The sequence below is a fragment of the Leptodactylus fuscus genome, chromosome 5 (assembly GCF_031893055.1).
Source record: "Leptodactylus fuscus isolate aLepFus1 chromosome 5, aLepFus1.hap2, whole genome shotgun sequence".
NCBI classification, from domain to species: domain Eukaryota; kingdom Metazoa; phylum Chordata; class Amphibia; order Anura; family Leptodactylidae; genus Leptodactylus; species Leptodactylus fuscus.
The window spans coordinates 17,572,494-17,597,996 of NC_134269.1; the positions used below are offsets into that span (position 1 = coordinate 17,572,494).

A 25,503-nucleotide genomic window follows, 5' to 3' on the forward strand; every position below is an offset into this window, starting at 1 on the left:
ATAAGATCCCTTTAAGCAGAAAAATCAGATTCCTAAAGGAAAAATTCTGCTGTGTGAAGAGTTTCTGCGCTTCTTCAGTATTCACCTCAATTAGTTTTTGCACTACTTTACGCCATTGACTGAAATGCCACAGAAGTGATTGGTCCACACAGTATGCAGTAATGTATGTTGTCCACCAGGTGGCACTATGGATGTAACACTATACAGTAGACGTGACCTTTGTATAACATTGCCAATGGTGGACCCCGGATAATAAGCTTAACCCAAGATGGATTCTCACCCCAATAACCTCTCTCATATGTAACTTACAGAACACAGCAAAAATTTATTGTGTATTTAAGAAATACTACAAAAAGTTAGAAAATTGTTTTGCTTGCAGTTTCCTCCTCCCCTCGGTTCCTCGCCCATCTCCCCCCTCCTGTAATATTGACACAAAACTAAGATTTGGAGATATATATATATATATATATCGCTTATACAAAATACAACGCTTCCTCTCCCAGATACAGACGGTCGGATTACACAGGTTTGACGAACGCGAGACGTGTAAGGCCATGGCGTGGGGCGTCCCACTGCGACAAGATCACAATATTCAATAGATTTAACGTTAGTCGTGTTATCCACAGGTATACAAGCCGGGGGAGGAGGGGAGCGGCGGACGGGGGCGGTTTAAGGCAGTAGAATCAGAACACGTTAAAGATTTACACCAGAGGTAGGCACCCTGCAGCTATCCAGGGGGTGGGGGAACTACAATGCCCAGCAGGAGGGCACGCTGAGGGTTGTACTTCTCCCAACCCCCTGAAAAGCTCCAAAGCCTGACTGAATTTGGCCAACAACATAGATGAATTTTGGCAGCACTGCTTAGTATGTATATAGGTCCTATATACGGTCATGGCACTGAGAATTGGCCGGCTGGCACTGTAGGGTCTCTCGTCTCCATTAATATAACTTTAGTAGGGCAGGCCTCTGTATAGATAGAATATGTATATACATATAGACACGCAGGCGGTACATCGGCCTCTGTGAGCGCTATTCACAAGAGTTACTGCGCATAGCAGTAGAGCATTGGATATAGGAGTATACATACACAATAGGATGTGTATGGATCTATATATACATACACATATAGTGTAACACAGACTCACACTGACAAGAGCCCTTTTCCTTGATCTCGTATCTAGTGCATTATTGGGGTGACCCCAGCTCTGTCCCATCCATGCCGCCATGCAAGGGAGTTGGAGCATTTTTGGCAGGTCTGTGGTAAATTAGGTGTTGGGAGCGACTTGTACGAAGATCCCCTGGTCATCGGTCCGGGCCAACTTGCTGGGTGGTTCGAGAGAATCGGATGTCAGCACGTTGGAGGAGTCATTGGAGTTGAGGGGCAGCTCATGAGTAATGTCTTCATCGCTCTCCTCCTCCTCTTCTTCATCATCTGGAAGTTGTATAAGAGCGTTAGTACAAGGTCTTGTGTGGAAATAGGAACATGTTGCCCATTTCTTCCTATCGACTGCACATGCAGTTTTATATACAAAAGCAGACAGGCTTTCCCGTTCTGTGCCCTGGAGCTGGAGATATCGCTGCCGTTACAATGGCACCAATCTCTACCCACTGCCAGAAGGGCGTTCCTGACAGTCTAGCACCAAACTGGGCTGTGAGGAATGACCCCTCCCCCATACTCGTCCATAGCCCTGTACTATCAGAGGGGGCGTTCCTTACTGCTGAGCTGTGCAGAACGCCCCACCAGTACAAGTCTATGGAGCACTGTTGGCTTTCTAGCGGTATAAAAGCCCAATGACCTACCCCAGGGGGGGGCAGCTCTGAAGTGTTTGGGTTTATCCCAATCCCTTCAGCCATTCCACAGAGAGAAGACCGGTTAGTGTTGATGCAACTTAGGTTCTACTAGCCAAGTGGGCGGTGACACTGTGGATCCTCTGGGGGGGGGGTGGAGTCTTTGTTACCGCCCATTTGGCTAGGATACAGTAATTTGCATCAATACTTACAGGGCTTGTATCTTTGGAACACCAAAATGCTTTGTCCTGGTGACATGTTCTCTGGTATAGGACTATGTGACAATACCAGATAAGAGTGGCGCTGTTTCTGTGGGGGGGTGGGTAAAACAGACGTGGACAACACCTACCCTTGTCTTGATCCAAAGGGTGTGATGAGCTCCCAGCATTGGCAAACTGTAAAACAAAAGATTATAATAAGATGTCTGCTTAAAGGGGTCTTCTGACCTTTATCAATCATTAAAATAACTCATCACCTGAAAACAAGTGAAAGCTGACACCTGGGACCCACACTGATCAGCTGTTTGAAGTGGCCACAGTGCTCACAGGCCGTGTGATGTCATGTTCATCAATCACATGATCTATTTGCAACACAGTCCGATTCCAGTGAATAGGCTGAGCTGTGATACCAAGCACAACCACTGTACAGTGTGTGGCGCTGTGCTCGGTTTAGTGTGAAGAGGACACAGAACGCTGCAGTCTTTCTTTAATGGATGACTTACCCTAAGGATAGGTCATCGATAGCTAAGCCTGGGAGACCCCATTAGTGTACAGATGATGATTCAGAGTGCTGGAGATTGGAGATCAGCATACGATCAGGCCTTAGATATAGGACATACATAGACAAGGGTTCTCACTAGAGATGAATGAGTAGTATTCGATCATTCACAGCGCTTAACCCCTTGGTGTCCAGCCGCTTACACGCATTCCTATTCGGTCTAATACTACTCGCTCATCTCTAGTTCTCACCCATCTCAGAGGTGCAGGTCCAGCACTATGATACTGAGTGCTGTAGCCTCTTCACTACTTACCAGCGCCATCATCTGCATAGTGGCTGTGCTTGGTATTGCAGCTTATTTCTTATTACTGAGATTGAGCTGCAGCACAGGCCATGTGACCAATGGACAGGATGTCACTGGTCTGAGAGAAGAAAGTGAAGCCCAATGTCATACTTCCAGACAACCCCTTTAAAACGACTCGTGGCCTATAACTCACCTCTCCCATGACAGCAATGGGAGTCTCTCCACGGGCCTGGGCCACACGGTGCTCTATTAAGTAGTACATGTACTCATCATATAAGAGACGAATCAGATGGAAGGACCCAAAGCTGGCGGCGCTGCGCAGGGTGAGGTCCCTAATCACCATGGAGCTAAGGGTTAAAGAAAAAGCCTGTGTCATACTCATCAGTGAGCCCTGGACCTGTACCCTGAGCTCCCATCATCCTGTACCCCGAGCTCCCGCCATCCTGTACCCCGAGCTCCCGCCATCCTGTACCCCGAGCTCCCGCCATCCTGTACCCCGAGCTCCCGCCATCCTGTACCCCGAGCTCCCGCCATCCTGTACCCCGAGCTCCCGCCATCCTGTACCCCGAGCTCCCGTCATCCTGTACCCCGAGCTCCCGCCATCCTGTACCCCGAGCTCCCGCCATCCTGTACCCCGAGCTCCCGCCATCCTGTACCCCGAGCTCCCGCCATCCTGTACCCCGAGCTCCCGTCATCCTGTACCCCGAGCTCCCGTCATCCTGTACCCCGAGCTCCCGTCATCCTGTACCCCGAGCTCCCGTCATCCTGTACCCCGAGCTCCCGCCATCCTGTACCCCGAGCTCCCATCATCCTGTACCCCATTCCTACCTGTAGAAGGACCACTTTAGTAGGAACAGTTTTGCAGCCTTAGAGAATCCGGGATTGCCCTGATAAGGCTTCAGCACCTGAGAGACGACCCCGTCCAGCCACACGGCCCACTGCTCCAAGGAGCTCTGCTGCTGAAGGGTCAGCTTGAAGTCCTGCTCCAGACGCTGGACCACGCGGTCAGCACAGCGGCACACCCACGAGGCCTGCTCCTGTGGGATGTACGTGTCAGCAAAGCCGATTGGCTGGTGAGATTAACCCTTCCAGTGATCTTGTTGGGCATCTCACTTACCTGTACATTGGTGAAATCCACCCGGTTGAGGTCGCTGAGCATCTGGTTGATCTGGGCGGTATTCTGCAGCACGGCCCGGGCTGCCTGAGCCAGGTGATTTAGTGATGTATACCGACGTAAAGTCTGGGCAAAGGCACTTGCAGCACCAACCTAGTGGGGCAAGGAGACAAAGCTGACAATCGATTGGACGCTCTATCAGACTAAATGCGTACAACGACCAATCAGAATCCAGAATTTAGAAAACGAAAGGGCTGTGCAACGTGGACCTCGCTCCTTCTGCCTGAGCCAGTCTAGGTATATATATATATATATATATTACCTTCTTACCTTAATTCTCACCATCTCCTCGGGGATATTCATCATTGCACTTGTTAACCAACTCTCAAGACTCTTGGCAAAGTTGCGGATGGCTTGTGTCAAAGCACCTGAGCACAAGACAGACATGGTTACTGTAGTGCACGTGACTATATGAAACTTGTCACCTTCCAGCAGCCTGTAGCGCCCCCCTTTACCGGACCACACTTCCTTACTTCTGCATAACAACATTGACAGCGGTCAGGAGTATGGCTGCTTTTCCGAGTGGGGGCACCAATAGGAAATGATGCCATGTGGAGACCACTAAGGGGCACTATACTGTGTGGAGGGAATATGGTAGCATTATACTCTGTGGGGTGACCAACAGGACAGTATAGAAAGTGTCCAGGCCACTAGGGGTGTATTGTACTATGTGAGGACACTAAGAGGACATTACTTTGTGTGGGGGCACAAAGGTTTTATTGCTGCATGTTACTCAGAAGTTGGCACTAATACTCTGAGGGCACAAAGAGACTGAGTATGGTGAAAGGGGGCACAGACTGGGCAAGGTTAGAGGCGTTTTAACATATGTGAATACTGGACGTGTTCAGATCGGACCTTCACCTGAGGGCAGCCCCAGGTCAGTGGATCTAGTAGGACACAGTGACTATAAGAGTGAGCGTAGGGTAGTCTCTCTGAGTGATGCCAATGTGGATATGGCTCCGTGCATCAAAACTGAGCTCTACTCAATTCTGCCATGACGTGTTATAGCATTAATGGAGACAGAGGAGGCCATGGCTACCTATCTGCTGTGCTCTGTCACTCTTCTCTAGACTGCAGTAGCGAACAGCGAAGGGCGAGATTCAGCTAACAATTTGGAATAGGAAATTCTTCTGACCACTCACTGGGTATGGGGCGCAGCACATCCGGGATTAGGGTCTCCACAAGGCCTTGGTACAGCTGGTGATCGCAGTCCCGGCACCATTTTAGCAGGGGCTCATATTTGGATAAGAGAACCAGGCTGTCCTTAGGCAAACGCTTCTCTGCTTCATCATCTCTACAGAGGAGACAAAGGAAAGGTGAGGGCAGGATACACAGTCAGGAGAGAAGGGTGAGAAGGAGATGAGGGGAGGACACAGAGACAGGAGATCAGACGAGGAGACAATGAATGGAGGACATAATAGAGTGACTGAGAAGAGAGTCATACAGGTGATATATGGGAGAGAAGAAGCTGAAGGCATTGCATGAAATACGACTGATATGAGCAAGAGGACATGGCAGAGAGATGAAAGACCAAGGCCAAGGGAGTGCAAAGTAAATGTGATGGAGACACAGATTGTAAGACAACTAGACAGCGGTGAGACTGACGGTGGAGGACAAGATGGAGAGAAGAGCATGAGAAGACTGTGAGTGCAAAGAAGAGACAAGATGAGAAGGATCTAAAGACATGGAGTAGAGATGGCAGAAGTGAGACAGCTAAGGGGATGGCTATGAACACTCTCGGCTACTCACACGGCAGTGTCGGTGTGCTGGGCCTGGTTGAACCTCCAGAAGGTTTTCCAGAGAGTCTCCACCAAAGTAAACTGAAGATTCACCACCACATCCACTATAGCCTGTGATACAGAATGACGGATAGAGGGGTCACATGATGGTGAAGGAGAAAGCCCATTAGGTGAGCTAGTATTTGGGATGAGGATCGGGGGTGGGTACCTCACAATGCTCACGGTACAGCAGCTGAAAGGCCTTGATATTGGCCAAGGTGATGCCATCTGGAAGTGGCTTTTCCTGCAGGTCGATGTCACCAAACTCTGGCAGTGTCCGAGAGGCATCTGGACAAGAAACAACAGTAAACTGAGCAAGGGTGTAAAGATAGACGGCCATCGCCCCTCTGTCACATCATTTACCAATGTCATGTCAGAGTTGCCTTAAAACTTTTTGAAGTATTGCTCCATTTTTTTATTTGAGGTGCACTAAAAACAATAGTGCAAAAGTATACACACCCTTCACACCATAGATGAGGCTGGACAGGTAAAGAGGTGCAGTACTTGCCTAGATTTTGGTGATTTGCACTTACCCAGGAACTGCTGGTATTGCTGAACCTGGGCGCTGATGTCAGAAAGGCCAGAAGATGTCTGCTGGGCTCCCCCCACTCCGTTACTCATCCCCTCCATCTTCTGAATGGGCTTCATTCTGGAAGAAAGACGTCAGTGTAGAGAGAACTGTGAGGAGCAGGCACACAGGGGCATAGTTATAAGGGGGCAGAGGTAGCAGTCTCTACCTGACCCTGAAGTCTGAGAGGGCCCCAAGAGTCTTTCAGCCACTGAAAATTTAAGACTAATCGAAATGGCACATGGTAGGAGAGGGCCCCATTATAGACTTTACATTGGGGCCCATGAGCCAAAAGTTACGCCTCTGGGGGAACACCTCATGAGTCAGTGCTATGCTGATCATGGCTGAAAATACAGCAGTCCCCAGCAAGGAGCCAGAGAGGCCTGACGATAGAGGCCGCCCCAAATGCCAGTAGGTTCAGCCACCTTTAGTCATGTCTAACAGATAGGTATGGCCCAGACGACACGAAAGCACCATTGGAGGATGCAGTCAGGTGACCGGATTAAAGGTAATGTGAAGGGTCAGGGTATAGGTACCTCTGCTTCTGGGAGAAGGGCTGCTGGCGCATGGCGAGGTGCTGCTGATCCTCCATGAGGCGCAGTAGGGGGGAGCTGGCTTTAATTCGGAGGCCATAATAGTGATACTTGGAGTTCCCCCTGGAAGGAAAAAACAGAATGAACAAAAGTTATTGTGATATAAAATAATAATAATGTGGGGGGCAGACTGATCCTCCAGTTATACCTGCTCCCCCTAGTATATAAGATCAGATATATATGTATATCATTCAGAGGTTCCTACATCCTTATATACGGGCCCCGACTCCTTAAATACATACAGTATATCCAGGATACCGCCCCTTTATCGTAACCCCATACAGGACCTGCCTGCTAGATTTACAGTATATAGAGTTTATCTAAAGCACTGGCACAAAGTATGGACTCTAAAGCAAAAAAAGTGCATTGATAATGTCTGTCCTACAAGATGTGGTGAAGGACCTGCTGTGATGTAATTGGTCACATGACCACGTGTACAGGTCCTGCAGTGGAGGGACAATGCATCTCAACTATGATGCTGCTAGCGATGAAGGAGCCGGAAGAGGGACAATGCTACTGCTAAAAAGGGATGGATAGGACGATGCTAAAAAGGGATGGATAGGAAGAGGGACAAAGCTGCTGCCTGATGGGGATTGCTGGGAAGAGGGACAATGCTGCTGACAGTGAGAATGAGTGGGAAGGGAGACAATGCTGCCACCATTACTGCAGGTGTGGGAATTTGGACAATGTCACTGCCAGAAAGGGATGGTTAGGACGAGGGCTAATGCTGCTGTCAGTGGGAATGGGTGGGAAGGTAGACAATGCTGCTGCCAGTGGCAGAGCTGTCAGAAGAAGCAACGTTATAGAGTTTGTTTTGCACTTATAGGGAGGATGCACTGATGCACTGTGGTATTTGCCACTGTAGGGTATGTGCACTGTGGTATTTGGCACTGCTAGGGTATGTGCACTGTGGTATTTGGCACTGCTAGGGTATGTGCACTGTGGGATTTGGCACTGTAGGGTATGTGCACTGTGGTATTTGGCACTGCTAGAGTATGTGCACTGTGGTATTTGGCACTGCTAGGGTATGTGCACTGTGGTATTTGCCACTGTAGGGTATGTGCACTGTGGTATTTGGCACTGTAGGGTATGTGCACTGTGGTATTTGGCACTGTAGGGTATGTGCACTGTGGTATTTGGCACTGTAGGGTATGTGCACTGTGGTATTTGGCACTGTAGGGTATGTGCACTGTGGTATTTGGCACTGTAGGGTATGTGCACTGTGGTATTTGGCACTGCTAGGGGATGTGCACTGTGGTATTTGGCACTGTAGGGTATGTGCACTGTGGTATTTGGCACTGTAGGGTATGTGCACTGTGGTATTTGGCACTGTAGGGTATGTGCACTGTGGTATTTGGCACTGTAGAGTATGTGCACTGTGGTATTTGGCACTGCTAGGGGATGTGCACTGTGGTATTTGGCACTGTAGGGTATGTGCACTGTGGTATTTGATTGGTGCTGATGGTACTGGCACTGTAAGGTGATGTTTAGGATGGTACCTTTGGTTCGCTGGTGAGGCGCTGGCATCATGGAGTTCCATCATTATGGATTAGCTATTGAGACCCAAGTAGCAAGGGTTTGCTATACAGGGCCCTTCCTCTTTATGTATAGGAGGTGATAATCTCCTGTACTGGGAGGTATATAGGGAGTCTAGTTGTTTTATTTTTAACCTTTGTCTTTCATTTTTTCCCTGGAAATACCATATAATCCAGAAAGGTGAGAAATTTCTACCTGGTCCCCAAGCGACGGGTGCGGAGCCCCATGAAGACAGAGCGGATGAGCTTCCCAAATGATGCTGCATTGACGGGTTCCAACTTCTGCTCCTGACAGTGCAGGAGGTAGTGGCAGTACAGGGTGCTACGTGGGAGACTCACCCCTTCTGCTGTCTCGTAATTGTCCAGCAGCCATTGCACCTAGTAAGAAAAGGAGAACAGTCACGAGAGGTGGAGAGGGACAGCGAGAAAGACTGATGACCCCATTATAGTCTGTCTGAGTATTATTACCACACTGTATACAGGAGGTGACTCTTACCGTAGCGGGGGAGGCACGTGTGGTGTGAGAGTAGGACTGAGCTGCATTTCCCATAATAAATCCACCCTGTATTACATAGGTTCCAGATCCTGACCCTCCGCTGGCTCCAGCTCCTCCAGAAGCCCCTGGTGGGGTAGTGTTGGCAAGGATCGGTCCTCCAGATACGTACATGGGGACAGAGGGGCTGCTGGCCACTGCAGGGGATGATGTCGGGGAACTGACCTGGCCAGTGCCACTCTGAGATTCATAGTAGGTGGATCCTGTGGCCTGGCTGTATAGAGGTGTCTCTGTATAGGGGAAGGATCCTGAGCGTCTACAAGGACATAGATATGAATAAGACATAGACAATGCCAATATCTAGCAGATAAGCTGTATGGCATGAGACTTACATGGTGCTTGCCGTATAGGTGGCATCTCCACCCTCCACGTACTGGACCTGCCCAGGATATACGTGCTGCACAGGAACCTGCGGCAGCTGCTGCACCTGAGATGGGTGACAATATGTTAGATACAGAATATACAGATATATGTACCAATCTCTGGCTCTCTAAACTTCTCCTCTCCACATTCTGGTCCTAAACAATGTCACCCTGGCACCTACTTTCAGTGAGGTGGGGGTTGAATCAAACAGCAAAACTTGTGGCAGCCTCTGAACTTTGACTCTCTCCTGTGGGTGTTCTGCCAGTGAGGTGGAGTAACGGAGATGAGGAGGCAAGAAATGGCACATATCCACCCACTCAGTATCGGGCCCTGGCACCATAGGAGGCATGAAGCGGAAGGTCTGTGCCTGGCTGATCTGGTAGCGTGCACTCTCTAACTCCTCCTGATCTGTCTGAAGCTTGGCTGAACTACACAGAAACTGCCTGACTGAGCTCTGGAGAATAAAGACAGGGTTATACATGATGGAGACACCACAGGCTAGAGACAGGCATCAGGCACATAGTCACTACTAGTATCGCTGTCATATCAAGGTCTGCGGGACCCTCAGTGGGTACCTGTCTAATCCCAGGTCATGGAGAGGACCCTTAGCCATGTGTGATCTCAGGTGACACAGAGGAAATCCTGAGGCGGTACAGGTCTGGTCTCAGGTTATAAGATGGAGACTCTCAGCCATGTCTGGTCTCAGGTCATACAGTGGAGACCCTCAGCCATGTCTGGTCTCAGGTCATACAATAGAGACCCTCAGCCATGTCTGGTCTCAGGTCATACAATAGAGACCCTCAGCCATGTCTGGTCTCAGGTCATACAGTGGAGACCCTCAGCCATGTCTGGTCTCAGGTCATACAATAGAGACCCTCAGCCATGTCTGGTCTCAGGTCATACAGTGGAGACCCTCAGCCATGTCTGGTCTCAGGTCATACAGTGGAGACCCTCAGCCATGTCTGGTCTCAGGTCATACAGTGGAGACCCTCAGCCATGTCTGGTCTCAGGTCATACAATAGAGACCCTCAGCCATGTCTGGTCTCAGGTTATAAGATGGAGACCCTCAGCCATGTCTGGTCTCAGGTCATACAATAGAGACCCTCAGCCATGTCTGGTCTCAGGTCATACAGTGGAGACCCTCAGCCATGTCTGGTCTCAGGTCATACAGTGGAGACCCTCAGCCATGTCTGGTCTCAGGTCATACAATAGAGACCCTCAGCCATGTCTGGTCTCAAGTCATACAGTGGAGACCCTCAGCCATGTCTGGTCTCAGGTCATACAATAGAGACCCTCAGCCATGTCTGGTCTCAGGTCATACAATAGAGACCCTCAGCCATGTCTGGTCTCAGGTCATACAATAGAGACCCTCAGCCATGTCTGGTCTTAGGTCATACAATAGAGACCCTCAGCCATATAATTCTGATATCAGGTTATAAGGTGGAGACCCTCAGCCATGTCTTATCTCAGGTCATACAATAGAGACCCTCAGCCATGTCTGGTCTCAGGTCATACAATAGAGACCCTCAGCCATGTCTGATCTCAGGTCATACAATAGAGACCCTCAGCCATGTCTGATCTCAGGTCATACAATAGAGAGCCTCAGCCATGTCTGGTCTCAGGTCATACAATAGAGACCCAACAGCCATGTCTGGTCTCAGGTCATACAATAGAGAGCCTCAGCCATGTCTGGTCTCAGGTCATACAATAGAGACCCTCAGCCATGTCTGGTCTCAGGTCATACAGTGGAGACCCTCAGCCATGTCTGATATCAGGTTATAAGGTGGAGACCCTCAGCCACGTCTGATCTCAGGTCATACAATAGAGACCTCCATTAATACATGTCTGATGTCAGGTCAAACAATAATGGAGACCCTCGGCCATGTCTGGTCTCAGGTCATACAATAGAGACCCTCAGCCATGTCTGGTCTCAGGTCATACAATAGAGACCCTCAGCCATGTCTGGTCTCAGGTCATACAATAGAGACCCTCAGCCATGTCTGGTCTCAGGTCATACAATAGAGACCCTCAGCCATGTCTGGTCTTAGGTCATACAATAGAGACCCTCAGCCATATAATTCTGATATCAGGTTATAAGGTGGAGACCCTCAGCCATGTCTTATCTCAGGTCATACAATAGAGACCCTCAGCCATGTTTGGTCTCAGGTTATAAGGTGGAGACCGTCAGCCATGTCTGGTCTCAGGTCATACAATAGAGACCCTCAGCCATGTCTGGTCTTAGGTCATACAATAGAGACCCTCAGCCATATAATTCTGATATCAGGTTATAAGGTGGAGACCCTCAGCCATGTCTTATCTCAGGTCATACAATAGAGACCCTCAGCCATGTCTGATATCAGGTTATAAGGTGGAGACCCTAAACCATGTCTGATATCAGGTCATACAGAGAAGACCCTCAGTCATGTCTAATCTCAGGTTATAAAATGGAGACCCTCAGCCATGTCTGATGTCAGGTTATAAGGTGGAGACCCTCAACCATGTCTGGTCTCAGGTTATAAAATGGAGACCCTCAGCCATGTCTGATGTCAGGTTATAAGGTGGAGACCCTCAGCCATGTCTGATCTCAGGTCATACAATAGAGAGCCTCAGCCATGTCTGGTCTCAGGTCATACAATAGAGACCCTCAGCCATGTCTGATCTCAGGTCATACAATAGAGACCCTCAGCCATGTCTGATCTCAGGTCATACAATAGAGAGCCTCAGCCATGTCTGGTCTCAGGTCATACAATAGAGACCCAACAGCCATGTCTGGTCTCAGGTCATACAATAGAGAGCCTCAACCATGTCTGGTCTCAGGTCATACAGTGGAGACCCTCAGCCATGTCTGATATCAGGTTATAAGGTGGAGACCCTCAGCCACGTCTGATCTCAGGTCATACAATAGAGACCTCCATTAATACATGTCTGATGTCAGGTCAAACAATAATGGAGACCCTCGGCCATACATATCTGATGACAGGTCATATACAATAGAGACCCTCAGGCAGTGATCTCAAGTCACACACATGAGACCTCAGTTAGTACATGTCTGACCTCAGATAACAAAGAGGAAACTCTCATATCCCTAGTACAGCACAAATCCCCATTCTATTTATACCTCTGAGGCCCCCTGGACGTGCTGCAGACCCTGAACATTCAGCTGATGGACAGGAGACGCCTTCTGGGATTGAGGTGTGGCCTGGACAACAGAGCGCTGGGGAAGACAAGGAGAGAAAGCTGTCAGGAGACCATGAAGACGGCATCATAGGTAGAGGCAAGTCGCTAGAATACGCGCACCAAAGGCAAATGGAAAACAAATGTGCGCTGTAGATTTACTGTCACATGCTGAATGACTGACTCTCAATATTCAGGATCAGACTGACTAGCCCCGGTCTGCTCCGTCTGATGCCGTGGAACTAAAATGTCAACACAAAATCTGCGGCTAGAAATGTCACTTCACCTATTCTCTGCCAATGACATAACTCCTACGTCCTGAGCGTGAGGGCGACATTTTCTGAGACCGTGTTTGCTATTGGACAAAGTATGTTCTAGGAGTTTGTGTATTACTATGGCCGAGGGCATCAGAGGTCTTGCAGCACATGATTCCCATATAGTAAGTATGTTATGGTTGCCTAGCATGGGCTATTGGGCACTCCGTGTATGGTGGCACTATATCATTTTTATATCTGGGATTTGAATAATAAGTTATTTTAGTTATTAGCCAATCAGGGTGCTCTATAACATGGCTCACCTCTTGAGGGGTGCCGTGCACCTGCAGGGGCTGGCTCTGTGCAGTCTTCAGGACGGCGCTGTCACTCTGTAATGGAAAGCAGTGTCAGAATGGAGCACAAAGCGAGATTCATCCCTCAGCACTGACAAGACAATGCTCAGCCTGGGGGCGCCACTTCTCTAGGGTCTGGCCATGCACTACAGGAGCGCTTACCTCTGGGGGCGAATGTGCCGCCTGCTGCACTGTGTGTACTGCCAGGGAGACCTGAGCCGCCTTTGGAGCGCTCTGCACCACCAGGCGCTATAGGAGAGGGAAGAGAGAAGGCCATGGGCTCTGATATTCACATTTCTCCATTGTACGGGCAGGTGTGAAGGACAGAACAGCACAATGTCATGTCTATGACCTGGACTGATGGCGCCAATGAGGGACACATGGATCAAACATCAGGCTAGGATATGTTATTACTGGGGATGAGGCCACCAAAGGACCACGGACAGTCTAATGTGGATGGTATGACGGACAGAGTCACTGATGGGACGTGGAGGCACAGTGACATACTTGTTGGGGTACAGATGCTCCAGCCAGCTGCAGGGGGGACACTGCAGTCACTTTGGGCTGGACCCTGGCTTGTACCAGCAGTCTCTGTGAGTGCAGATGTAGAGATAGCATTAGGGGGTGTATGAGCGGAGGAAAGTGACATCAACTGCAGGGTGGAGAGGGGAGGAGCTTAGAGAACAGGGGAGGAGCAAGGTGGGGTATATAATACATAGGAAGGAGGAGCAGAATATAATACAGAGAAGGAAGATGGAGTAAAGAGGAGGAGTTTTTAGCACAGAGGAGAAAGGAGGTGGGGCATATAGTACAGAGGGGAAGCTTGTAGGGAAGAGGTGGAGCTTACAATGGAGGGGAGGAGCTTATAGTACAGAGGGAAGAGGTAGGTCATAAAGTACAGAGACACAGCTGGTAGTATAGACGGGGTACATGAGGCGTGTGGTACAAAAGGGGGGTGTTATAGTACAGGGGTGTACACAGGGGTGAACCTAGGGTTTGTGCCGCCTGAGGCGGACGTCAGAAAGCCTCAGGTGGAGGCTAGGAGGGGGCTTGGCCAAGCGGAGGGCGGGGCCGAGCGGAGGGGTCGGGGCCGAGCAGAGCGGAGGGGGCGGTGTTAGCAGGCAGAGAGCAGGCAGGGAGAGGACCTGCTGTCTGCTAAGCGTGAGGGGCGACCGCTGGAGCAGCGCTGCGTCCACAGGGCTGCCCCAATCCACCGCTCGCTTCCTGTACCGGGCTGCCGAGACAATGCTAAGCCAGTCCAGGACAGTTTGTCCTGGACTGGCTTAGGTCAGCAAAAATGCCGCCCTCCCCCGGTGCCCCGGCATAGCGCCACCTGAAACGGTCGCTTCAGGTCGCCTCATGGGAGGTGCAGCGCTGGGTGTACAGCGCAGAGGGGGAACATACACCATGCCACAGAGTAGACCTTACAAAACGGGGTATCTAAAGTTCAGAGAGGGTAGTCTATAACACAGAGGGGTAACCTAGAGTGCAGAGTGAACTTCATAGTATAGGGGGGGACCTTAAAGTATAGGGAGGACCCATAGTGTAGGTGTAGTCCACAGAGCAGACAGGGAACCTACATTTCAGGGGGGACCGTATAGCACAGAGTAGGTACTTACAATACAGGGGGGACATACAGTGCTAAAGTGCAGAGGGGCATATAGAGGAGGAACCTATAGAGTAGAGGGGAAGCCTATAGTGTAGGGGGGGGACATATCACACAGAGAAGGAGCCTATAGAGCATAGGGGGAGCTTAAAGGCCATGAAGGGAGCCTATTGCGCAGAAAGGGAGCCTACAGGGTATAAGTACAGCCTATACCCCTGAGGATATATATACATTATAGAGGGGCAGCTTATACAGTACAGAATAAAGAAAGCAATGAATATAGATCAGGCGAGGGGAGCGAACACCCTGCGGGGAGATGGAGCAAGAAAACTGTAGGAGACAGAAAACCATCAGAATAAGGGAGAGCAGAAAGAAGAAATGTGAATGTGGAGCATCAAACATGGGGTACAGAGGAAGGGGCCGGGTAAGAAGAGCAGAGAACACATAAGGGGGAAGAAATGTGAGCAGTGAAGGGGGCGGAGGAGAGAATACACAGTGCGGGGCAGGAGGGATGGGAAGAACATGATATTAGGTATGCAATGAGAAGTGAAGAAAAAAAGTCCCTCAACTTCACAATGGTATACGGCACAGACACCGCCCTCTACAGGCAGGGAGCGGCTCGGGGTCTGACATACTCTGAGTATTGTCCGTCATCATGTTCAGATCTCTGCCTGCAGAAGAAATCTTTATCCTGATCAGGACAGCAGATCTACACTGAACCAGACTGCAGCTGTGTGAGCAGGACCAGGACACAAATACGTGTTTCCATGTGCCGGCAGTAAACAGATATTGAAAATGATGAGGAACTGAAACAGAGTAGATTGCACAACTTTCCATTGATGGAGCTTTGTTTACTTAAAACCAGAAACCCCTCCGCTGCCTGTTCCTTGGATGATATAGTCTTGCACCCCCCCCCCCTCCTCCTATTTGCTTCCATCTGGTACCTGCTGTGCTGCTTGTACTTGTTGCACGACCTGTGTGGGCACAGCAGTCTGAGAGGTTGAAGATCCTCCAGGGCTCAGCTCACCATCACTGGCTCTCATGGTGCCCTCTACAGGAGAGAAAGGAAAATGCTAAATTAGATGCATCCTGCACGGATCTGAGCAGAATTACTGAGAGCAGCCATTTTTGTATACAACATATCTGTGCCACTTTCTTTCCACACCCACTCACCGGACACCGTGACCACTATGTACTGCTGAGGGGCTGGGGTCTGAGGACCGGCCGACTGAGGAGTGGGCGCTGACGGAGTCACCTGCAGTTCTGCCACGTACTGCTGGGAGGTGCTCTGAGCCGAGGCAGGTGGAGTAGCCTGGAGTTCTGTCACATAGGCCTGGGTAGCCATTGTGGCTGGTGAGTGAGCCACGTTTCCTGTGGGAGACACAAGAACATCATGTAATGCCAGTGTAAAGTGCATCTTTGCTGCATATACCGCCCTCATCTGGAGACACTGCAGTATGACATTCTAAGTAATAGCCTATAAGGCTGCATTCACACAGAGTAACGCCAGGCGTCATTTGTGTGTAATTTGTGTGTCTTTTACGGCCATCATAAAACGTTTACATAGAGTTCTATAGGAAAAGACATTGTAATGACGGCCGTAAATGACGGCCGTAAATGACGGCCGTAAATGACGGCCGTCTTTTCCTATAGAACTCTATGTAAACGTTTTATGACGGCCGTAAAAGACACACAAATTACACACAAATGACGCCTGGCGTTACTCTGTGTGAATGCAGCCTAACAATGTATTTATAACACCTTATTATTAAACCCAGGAGCTGTGACTACCCTACACAACAGCAGAGAGGGATTGATGACCCCTATTAATAATTTACCTCTGCACTGTTATCTATTGCCTATTGGAGTGTGAAGGAGAGAAGCTGAGCTCTGTGATATATAGGGTTATATGATAGAGGAGAGAAGCTGAGCTCTGTGATATATAGGTTATATGATAGGAGAGAAGCTGAGCTCTGTGATATATAGGGTTATAGGATAGAGGAGAGAAGCTGAGCTGTGTGATATATAGGGTTATATGATAGCGGAGAGAAGATGAGCTCTGCGATATATAGGGTTATATGATAGAGGAGAGAAGCTGAACTCTGCGATATATAGGGTTATATGATAGAGGAGAGGAGCTGAGCTCTGTGATATATAGGGTTATGATAGAGGAGAGAGGCTGAGCTCTGTGATATATAGGTTATATGATAGAGGAGAGGACCTGAGCTCTGTGATATATAGGGTTATATGATAGAGGAGAGAAGCTGAGCTCTGTGATATATAGGGTTATAGGATAGAGGAGAGAAGCTGAGCTCTGTGATATATAATGGGTTATATGATATATAGGGTTATATGATAGCGGAGAGAAGCTGAGCTCTGTGATATATAGGTTATATGATAGAGGAGAGAAGCTGAGCTCTGGTATATATAGGGTTATATGATAGCGGAGAGAAGCTGAGCTCTGTGATATATAGGTTATATGATAGAGGAGAGAAGCAGAGCTTTGTGATATATAGGGTTATATGATTGAGGAGAGAAGCTGTGCTCTGTGATATATAGGGTTATATGATAGAGGAGAGAAGCTGAGCTGTGTGATATATAATGGGTTATATGATATATAGGGTTATATGATTGAGGAGAGAAGCTGAGCTGTGTGATATATAATGGGTTATATGATATATAGGGTTATATGATAGAGGAGAGAAGCTGAGCTCTGTGATATATAGGGTTATATGATAGAGGAGAGAAGCTGAGCTGTGTGATATATAATGGGTTATATGATATATAGGGTTATATGATAGAGGAGAGAAGCTGAGCTCTGTGATATATAGGGTTATATGATAGAGGAGAGAAGCTGAGCTGTGTGATATATAATGGGTTATATGATATATAGGGTTATATGATTGAGGAGAGAAGCTGCGCTCTGTGATATATAGGTTATATGATAGAGGAGAGAAGCTGAGCTCTGTGATATATAGGTTATATGATAGAGGAGAGAAGCAGAGCTTTGTGATATATAGGGTTATATGATTGAGGAGAGAAGCTGTGCTCTGTGATATATAGGGTTATATGATAGAGGAGAGAAGCTGAGCTCTGTGATATATAGGGTTATATGATAGAGGAGAGAAGCTGAGCTGTGTGATATATAATGGTTTATATGATATATAGGGTTATATGATTGAGGAGAGAAGCTGCGCTCTGTGATATATAGGTTATATGATAGAGGAGAGAAGCAGAGCTTTGTGATATATAGGGCTATATGATAGAGGAGAGAAGCTGAGCTCTGTGATATATAATGGGTTATACAGTGTTGGCCAAAAGTATTGGCCCCCTGTAATTCTGTCAGATAATACTCGTTGTCTTCCAGACAATGATTACAAGCACAAACTCTTTGGTAATATCTTCATTTATTTTGCTTGCAATGAAAAAACACAAAAGAGAATGAAAAAAAGTCACATCATTGATCATTTTACACAAAACTCCAAAACTGGTCCGGACAGAAGTATTGGCGCCCTCAGCCTAATACTTGGTAGCACAACCTTTAGACACAATAACTGCGCACCACCGCTTCCCGTAACCAGCAATGAGTTTCTTACAAGGCTCTGCTGGAATCTTAGACCATTCTTCTTTGGCAGACTGCTCGCGGTCCCCCCTGAGATGTGAAGGGGGCCTTCTCCAAACTGCCACCAAGAGATCTCTCCCCCTCCCCCACAGGTGTTCTATGGGATTCAGGGCTGAACTCATTGCTGCCACTTTACAAGTCTCCAGGGCTTTCTCTCACCACCATTTTCTAGTGCTGACCTGAAGTGTGTTTTGGGTCATTGTCCTGCTGGAAGACCCCTGACCTCTGAGGGAGACCCCGCTTTCTCACACTGGGCCCTACATTATGCTGCACAATGTGTTGGTCGTCTTCAGACTTCATAATGCCATGCACACAGTCAAGCAGTCCAGTGCCAGAGGCAGCAAAGCAACCCCAAACCATCAGGGAACCTCCGCCATGTCTGACTGTAGGGGGCGTCTTCTTCTCTTTGAAGGCCTCTTTTTTTCCCTGTAATCTCTATGTTGAGGCCTTTTCCTACTTTTGTCTCATCTGACCAGAGAACATTCTTCCAGAACGTTTTTGGCTTTCTCCGGTAAGTTTTGGCAAACTCCAGCCTGGCTTTTTTATGTCTCTGGGTAAGAAGTGGGGTCTTCCTGGGTCTCCTACCATACAGTCCCTTCTCATTCAGACGCTGACACTGGATAGTACGGGGTGACACTGTTGTACCCTGGGACTGCAGGGTAGCTTGAACTTGTTTGGATGTTAGTCGAGGTTCTTTATCCACCATCCGCACAATCTTGCGGTGAAATCTCTCATCAATGTTTCTTTTCCGTCCACATCTAGGGAGGTTAGCCACAGTGCCATGGGCTTTACACTTCTGGATGACACTGCACACGGTAGACACAGGAACATTCAGGTCTTTGGAGATGGACTTGTAGCCTTGAGATTGCTCATGCTTCCTCACAATTTTGCTTCTCAAGTCCTCAGACAGTTCTTTGGTCTTCTTTCTTTTCTCCATGCTCAATGTGGTCACACAAGGATACAGGACAGAGGTGGAGTCAACTTTAATCCATTTCAACTGGCTGCAAGTGTGATTTAGTTATTGCCACCACCTGTTAGGTGCCTCAGGTAAGTAACAGGTGCTGTTAATTACACAAATTAGAGAAGCATCACATGATTTTTCAAACAGTGCCAATACTTTTGTCCACCCCCTTTTTTATGTTTGGTGTGGAATTATATCCAATTTGGCTTTTTGACAATTCTTTTTGTGGTTTTCCATTGAAGACAAATTAAATGAAGATAATAATACCAAAGAATTTGTGATTGCAATCATTTTCTGGAAGAAACTGAGTATTATCTGACAGAATTGCAGGGGTGCCAATACTTTCGGCCAACACTGTATGATAGAGGAGAGAAGCTGAGCTCTGTGATAAACAGGGTTATATGATGGAGAGAAGCTGAGCTCTGTGATATATAGAGGTATATGATAGAGGCAGCAGATTGTGGACATACTGTGCTACCAACCGGTCTGACTTTGGGCCACCTCAGAGTACTGTAATCCTGGCACGTTGCGTTTCCCAGCAGAACTAGCCACCTCTGAGTCCACAATCTGCCGCCCATTACAAAAACCAGCTGAACTGCGTGATGTATTAAGTAAAGAAAAAAAAACAAAGCCCACCCTTTCTGTATTCTCTGGTTTTACATATTGTGACATAATAAAAAAACATCTGTTCCTTACAAGGTCTTAAAATGAAGCAAAAGCCAACCTCAGATGAACAACCCAGAACAGATTCCTCTGGGTAATTGTTTATTACTATGAAGCCAAAGTGGAAAGGCCATGTGTGAAAAACTAAGTGCCCCCCCCCCCTCCCCGAGTCAGTAGCTTGTAGAACCAGCTATACAGTGATAAAGGTTTTCTGGATGACTCTATCAATCTCCCGCATTATCCTGGAGAATTTTGGCCGACTCGTCTTTACAACATTGCTTCAGGTCATTGAGATTTATGACATTCGTTCCTGCAGTCTCTGAAGGTCCCGATGCAATATTTCTATTCAGTTGAGGTCTGCGACATGAAGATTTTTCTTCTTTTTCAGCCATTCTGATTTGCTCGGGATCATTGTCCTGTCACATGACCTGGTTTAGGCCAAGCTTTACCTGTTGTATTGATGACCTCAACATCTCCACTATGGTCTCATCTGTCCTAAGGACAGTGTTCTAGACGTCTTGTGGTATATTCAGATGTACTTTGCCAACTTAATGGGAATCTGTCCCCAGAACCCAGCAACACCTAAATCACACTGTTAGATTCAGGAGACCCTTAAAGGGGTTGTCCCATGTAAAGCATCCTATCTATACTGCTAGTTTATGTGGATTTAAGACTTTTCCTAAATACATTGCTTTATCAAAACTGCTTTGTTTGGCTGCTATCTTAATTTATTCACTTCATTGTTGACACTACGTTTCTATGGCCAATGGGCTTATCTGCTCATTTCCCAAGTGGCCTAGCTGAATGCTCTCAGGGGGGAGGGAGGGACTGACAAACAACGGAGCTCCTCAGATAGGGGAGGGGGAGGTGAGAGCTCCAGGATTACTGTGCTGTCTATCTTCAGCTTTTCCACTTATCAGCCAGTTTAATAGAATTTAGCTGATAATGGCTGAGATAAGGAGTCCGTTACCTCTGTATGTAATGCAAGCTGACTCAAATCCAGCTCTTCTACATCAGCTTTATACTGTGGTAATGCATTTACAACCAATCCCTCATTATTGACTGCAATCATAGCAGATAGCAGAGCAAGTGAAACCCCGCCCACCAATGTGCCGAGAAATCCAGGAAGTGAAGAGAGCACAGAGCCTGAAGGCTGCAGAACAAGAGTTATGGGAATACCCCTTTAACCTATATATGCGGGGCTGGGTTCTGCCATATTCTTTTTAGAAAGAAGCCTTCTCCTGACACCCTTCCATACAAGACTTGTTCAGGCTATTTTTAATTGTACAGTCAAGAACTTGTACATACAACATGCTGGGGCCTACAATTTCTCTGAGCACTGCACGGTGTGACCTTGGAGTAAATATTCTGGGACGTCCATTCCTGGGAAGATTGTCATCTGTCTTGACTGTTTTCCACTTCTGAAGAGTCTTTCTCACGGCAGAAGGAAGGACTTCAAATTGGTTGGAAATGGCCTTAAAACCCTTCCAAGATTGATGGACAGAAATATTTGGCTAAGATCATTGCTGATGTCTGTCCTCTTGCCACTGTCTTTGATGTGCAGCAACAATTGATTCTCTAAGATCTTTGCTGATGTCTGTCCTCTTGCCACTGTCTTTAATTGATGTGCAGCAACAATTGATTCTCTAAGATCGTTGCTGATGTATTGCCATTCTGTTAGCACGTGCCTGAAAACTTCAGACCAGCAAACTGCTAAAACTTCTACTTTCATAGTGGCGGTCATGCTTGCTGATTATCAATTAATAAAGGACATTTAATGACCAGCACCTGACTGCTACTTACCTTCTTAGGTCTACTTAGGGTGTAATTTTTTACTCTCCGATTCTATAATTTGGCCTAGTTTTTGTTAAATAAATAATGGCACTGTGGAATCTGCTGTGGGTTGTTGCTCATCTGAGGTTGTATTTACCTGATTTTAAGACCTTCTAAGGGCTCGTTCACATGGGGCAAGAGGGCTCGGATTTTGACGTGGAATCCGTCCCCTTACAATAGTAGACCGCTAGTGGAAAAAAGAAGCAAGCTGCCCTTTCTTCAGGCAGATTCCACGGCTGAGTCAGCCCCGGCGTCCGCCTCGTTTGGGCCTAATCCGGAGCGGGAAGCCGCGATGGAATGTGTTCACGCGGAACCCCATGTGAATTAGCCCTAAGGATTAGAGATGAGCGAACACTGTTCGGATCAGCCGATCCGAACAGCACGCACCCATAGAAATGAATGGAAGCACCTGTGACGCTGACTTTGCCGGCGTCCAGCGTCACAGGTGCTTCTCTTCATTTCTATGGGTGCGTGCTGTTCGGATCGGCTGATCCGAACAGTGTTCGCTCATCTCTACTAAGGATTAAATGTTTTTTTAATTTTCATTATATTCTGATATGTAAAACAGAGGGTAGACTATTTTTATCATTACCATAGAGGGAGAAAAGTTGATGGCTGTGTTAGGGCTAGTTCACACGGGGACATGGAGGAGGATTTTGACAGCGGAACCCATGTCATAATCCTCCTCCATACAATGTTAGTTTATGTAGACTGCTAGCAGAGAAAAAGAAGCGACATGACCTATCTTCAGGCGTTTTCCGCCTGAAGAAAGCAATAGAAGTGAATGGGAGGCGCAAACCGCGCGTTTTTTTGCAAAAATAAGTGACGCTTTTTTCTTTTTTTGCAAAAAAACACGCAGAAAAAAAAAGCGACGCGTTTTTTTCAGCCCATCCACTTCACAGGAGGGGAAAACAGCCTGGCTTATTTTTTTTTTTAAAGCTGTTTTTACAAAAAAAAAAGCTCCAAAAAAACCTTGGCAAGGTCCAAAAAAAGCTTCCTAATTAGGAAGCTTTTTTTTCCGGTGCCAAAATAAGCCACACGTTATTTACGTGTGAACTAACCCTTAGGGTCCATTCACATGAGGAAAATGGTGAGGAATTTGGTGGAAAAAAAGCCTCCCATTGATTTCAATGGATTCTGCTAGCTTTTTTTTCCCCACTAGTGGAATTTTCCTCTAGCAGAAGCCATTGAAATCAATGAGAGACTTTTTTTTCCCACCCAATTCCTCACCATTTTCCTCCGTGTTAATAGACACTCACAGATTGGACTCAGCGGTCACGTGTGGTGGGGACTTTCGTCATGAGACAACAATGGACAGGCAAGACCGGACCACACTGGGAGGCACCAGAGCATCGGGGAAAGGGGAGTAGGATTTTTTTTTTTTTTTTTATCCTTCTCAGCCTATTTAAAAATAATTTTTTTTTGTTGCTTGGACAACCCCTTTAAGCCATACTTGTCAATATTCAGGTGACAATGTACAGGAGAAAAGCACAAATGGCAATGCCCCTTCTGGACGTCATTCAGCCCCCTTTCTTGTGACGGCCACAAAAAAATGTGATGACCACCGTTTTTTTGGAGAAGACGGGCACATAAAGTGCCTCAGTTCCATATAAACTGACTCTAGACCTGCGGGTATAGGGGAGACTGCCCGGGAGATTCGGCTTCTCTTTCGGGAGTCTGGGAGGTCGCCACTATTTCACGAGACAAATTGGGATTAAAGCGAGTTATCTTTCTTACACGTGGAGCCGCTTATCCGCCATGACGCCGCTTGTTATATGATGTGAGGAGTTTGCTGACTCTCTGACACCATATTACTGACTTGTATAACTGTCTGACACCTGACTACTGGCGTCTGTGTGTTTTTGTGGTGACAGCGGTGCGATAGGGACGTATCAATGTTAGTCACATGGTTTTTTTACTATTTGTAGCAGAGACCTGGGATAACTTCACAGCACAGCGCGGCCTAACCTGCAGTAACCCCCAGTGCTGCTATACATAGTACGGTCACTTGTGATGAGTCTACCATATGGTCCCCACTTGCAGCCTCCCCTCCCCGGCCCCTTCTCTGCCCCCCTCACCCTATAAACCACCACACTCTGCTGCTGAGCCCAAACATCACACCTATGGCCATGAATTCTAGCCACAACATTGGTTTCTCCCACCCCCCTTCATTATACCACCGTTTGGTACAGCCCAGGCCCGGCCCCTTTTCAGCAAGCTGGCCAATCACTGGCCGTCAAATGCCTCCATGGCAACTGCTACGCCTGCTCGTCTCTCCCGCTCGCGCCAGGCGCCGCCATTTTAGAAAGGGGCGGGGCGGCCAAACCGTTTGACGTCGTCATAACGACCGAGTGTTGCTCGGTTTTCGGTGTTACCGGCGCGGACAGGCTCACCTACCTGGCGGCCGCTTCTCCGTCACAGCGCCGGCTCTGATCACTTATCGGGCGTTTCCTGCTTCTGTCCAGTGCGGGATCCCGGGGAGTGCCCGCTGGGAAAATAAGAACGACCCCACCCTGCTGGTACCGAATACACCGACAATGCGGCGCGGTCACCGGAGCCGGGGTGGTTGTTGTTGTTGATTCCCGTTGCCGGGGTTCTTGTCGCCACGACTACCGTGGCTATGGCCGCTCCGTCCCTCACCCGGGCAACTGTTGCTACCGTCCCTCCCCCTTTTTTTCCTGTCGTCAACGAAGGCGAAGCAAAGAGCGATGTGATTGGCTGGAGGAAGTGTCACTCAGAGTCTGACGCGCAGCCCGGTTACGAAAATACTTAGGAAAAGGAGGGCGGTTACTTTGAGGCCATGTCGAGCTCTGATTGGTGGCTTCCCTGCCAATCATCAGAGCGCGGCTTCTGATTGGCTGCAGACCCTGCGAACCCCTGGTACCATGGTAACTGTTACCGCCTTTTCAGACGTTCATAGGCCGCTACTGGATTCCTGTCATGTTGTGACTGGTTGAGAACAGCTGTCACTTATCAGTGCCTAGTGCGCATGCGTGGGGAAACAATGGCTTCTGGGAGTTGTAGTTTACAATGTCCACGTAGTCTAATATTGGAGTTTAGTTATGAAATCGGATGGTATAAGCTTGGCTGCACCTATATGGTGGCCTCACACCCCTAGGGCAGCTGATGACTGCAGGACATAACACTATTTGCTACAATGTAGAGAGGTGTAAATGTCTGCTTGTCCTTGAGCATCCACCGCTTCTCTTAAAGAACCCATACCTCCCAACCGTCCCGATTTCCGCCTGACAGTCACGATTTGGGTGACATGTCCCGCAGTCCCGGTTGGAGGGAGGTATGTCCCGATTTCAACTCAGATCTGCGTCCAGAGGACGCAGATCTGAGTTGAACACATATGCGGCTGAAGCAAGGAGCTGACACAGGTCAGCTCCTCGCTTCAGCCGCATGTGTCAGCGAGAGAGGCGGGCAGCGGCGAAGTGAGGAGCTGACCTGTGTCAGCTCCTTCCTTCAGCTGCATGTGTCAGCGAGAGAGGCGGGCAGAGAGCGGCGAGGGAGCGGAGGAGAAGGTAAGTTTAATGTGGAGGTGGAACGTGAATCTGGGGGCAGATGAAGGAGAGGACAGCATGACACTGGGGGCAGAGATGGAGGGGACATGAATCTGCGGGCAGAGATGGAGAGGACATGAATCTAGGGGCAGAGATGG

General features: G+C 48.2%; 1 protein-coding gene across 4 annotated transcripts; it reads right to left on the reverse strand.

Moving 5' to 3' along the window:
- Positions 1–319: 319 nt before the first annotated feature.
- On the reverse strand, positions 320–24,543 carry RFX1 (regulatory factor X1). Of its 4 annotated transcripts, XM_075272511.1 has the most exons (21): positions 24,237–24,543; positions 15,934–16,131; positions 15,705–15,811; positions 13,662–13,745; positions 13,317–13,403; positions 13,125–13,190; positions 12,492–12,587; positions 9,343–9,437; positions 8,954–9,266; positions 8,654–8,835; positions 6,866–6,985; positions 6,295–6,410; positions 5,931–6,049; positions 5,733–5,833; positions 5,126–5,277; positions 4,254–4,351; positions 3,927–4,076; positions 3,638–3,846; positions 3,003–3,156; positions 2,138–2,183; positions 320–1,432 (listed from the first exon to the last, which is right to left on the reverse strand). In XM_075272511.1, exons 2-21 carry the CDS (start codon positions 16,103–16,105, stop codon positions 1,266–1,268), a joined length of 2,634 nt encoding a protein of 877 aa, XP_075128612.1. In that variant the 5' UTR covers positions 16,106–16,131; positions 24,237–24,543; the 3' UTR covers positions 320–1,265. The 4 variants fall into 4 exon arrangements, with proteins under 4 accessions (XP_075128612.1, XP_075128613.1, XP_075128614.1 ...); XM_075272512.1 differs by lacking the exon at positions 13,662–13,745; XM_075272513.1 differs by lacking the exons at positions 13,317–13,403; positions 13,662–13,745.
- Between the last annotated feature and the right edge of the window lie 960 nt (positions 24,544–25,503).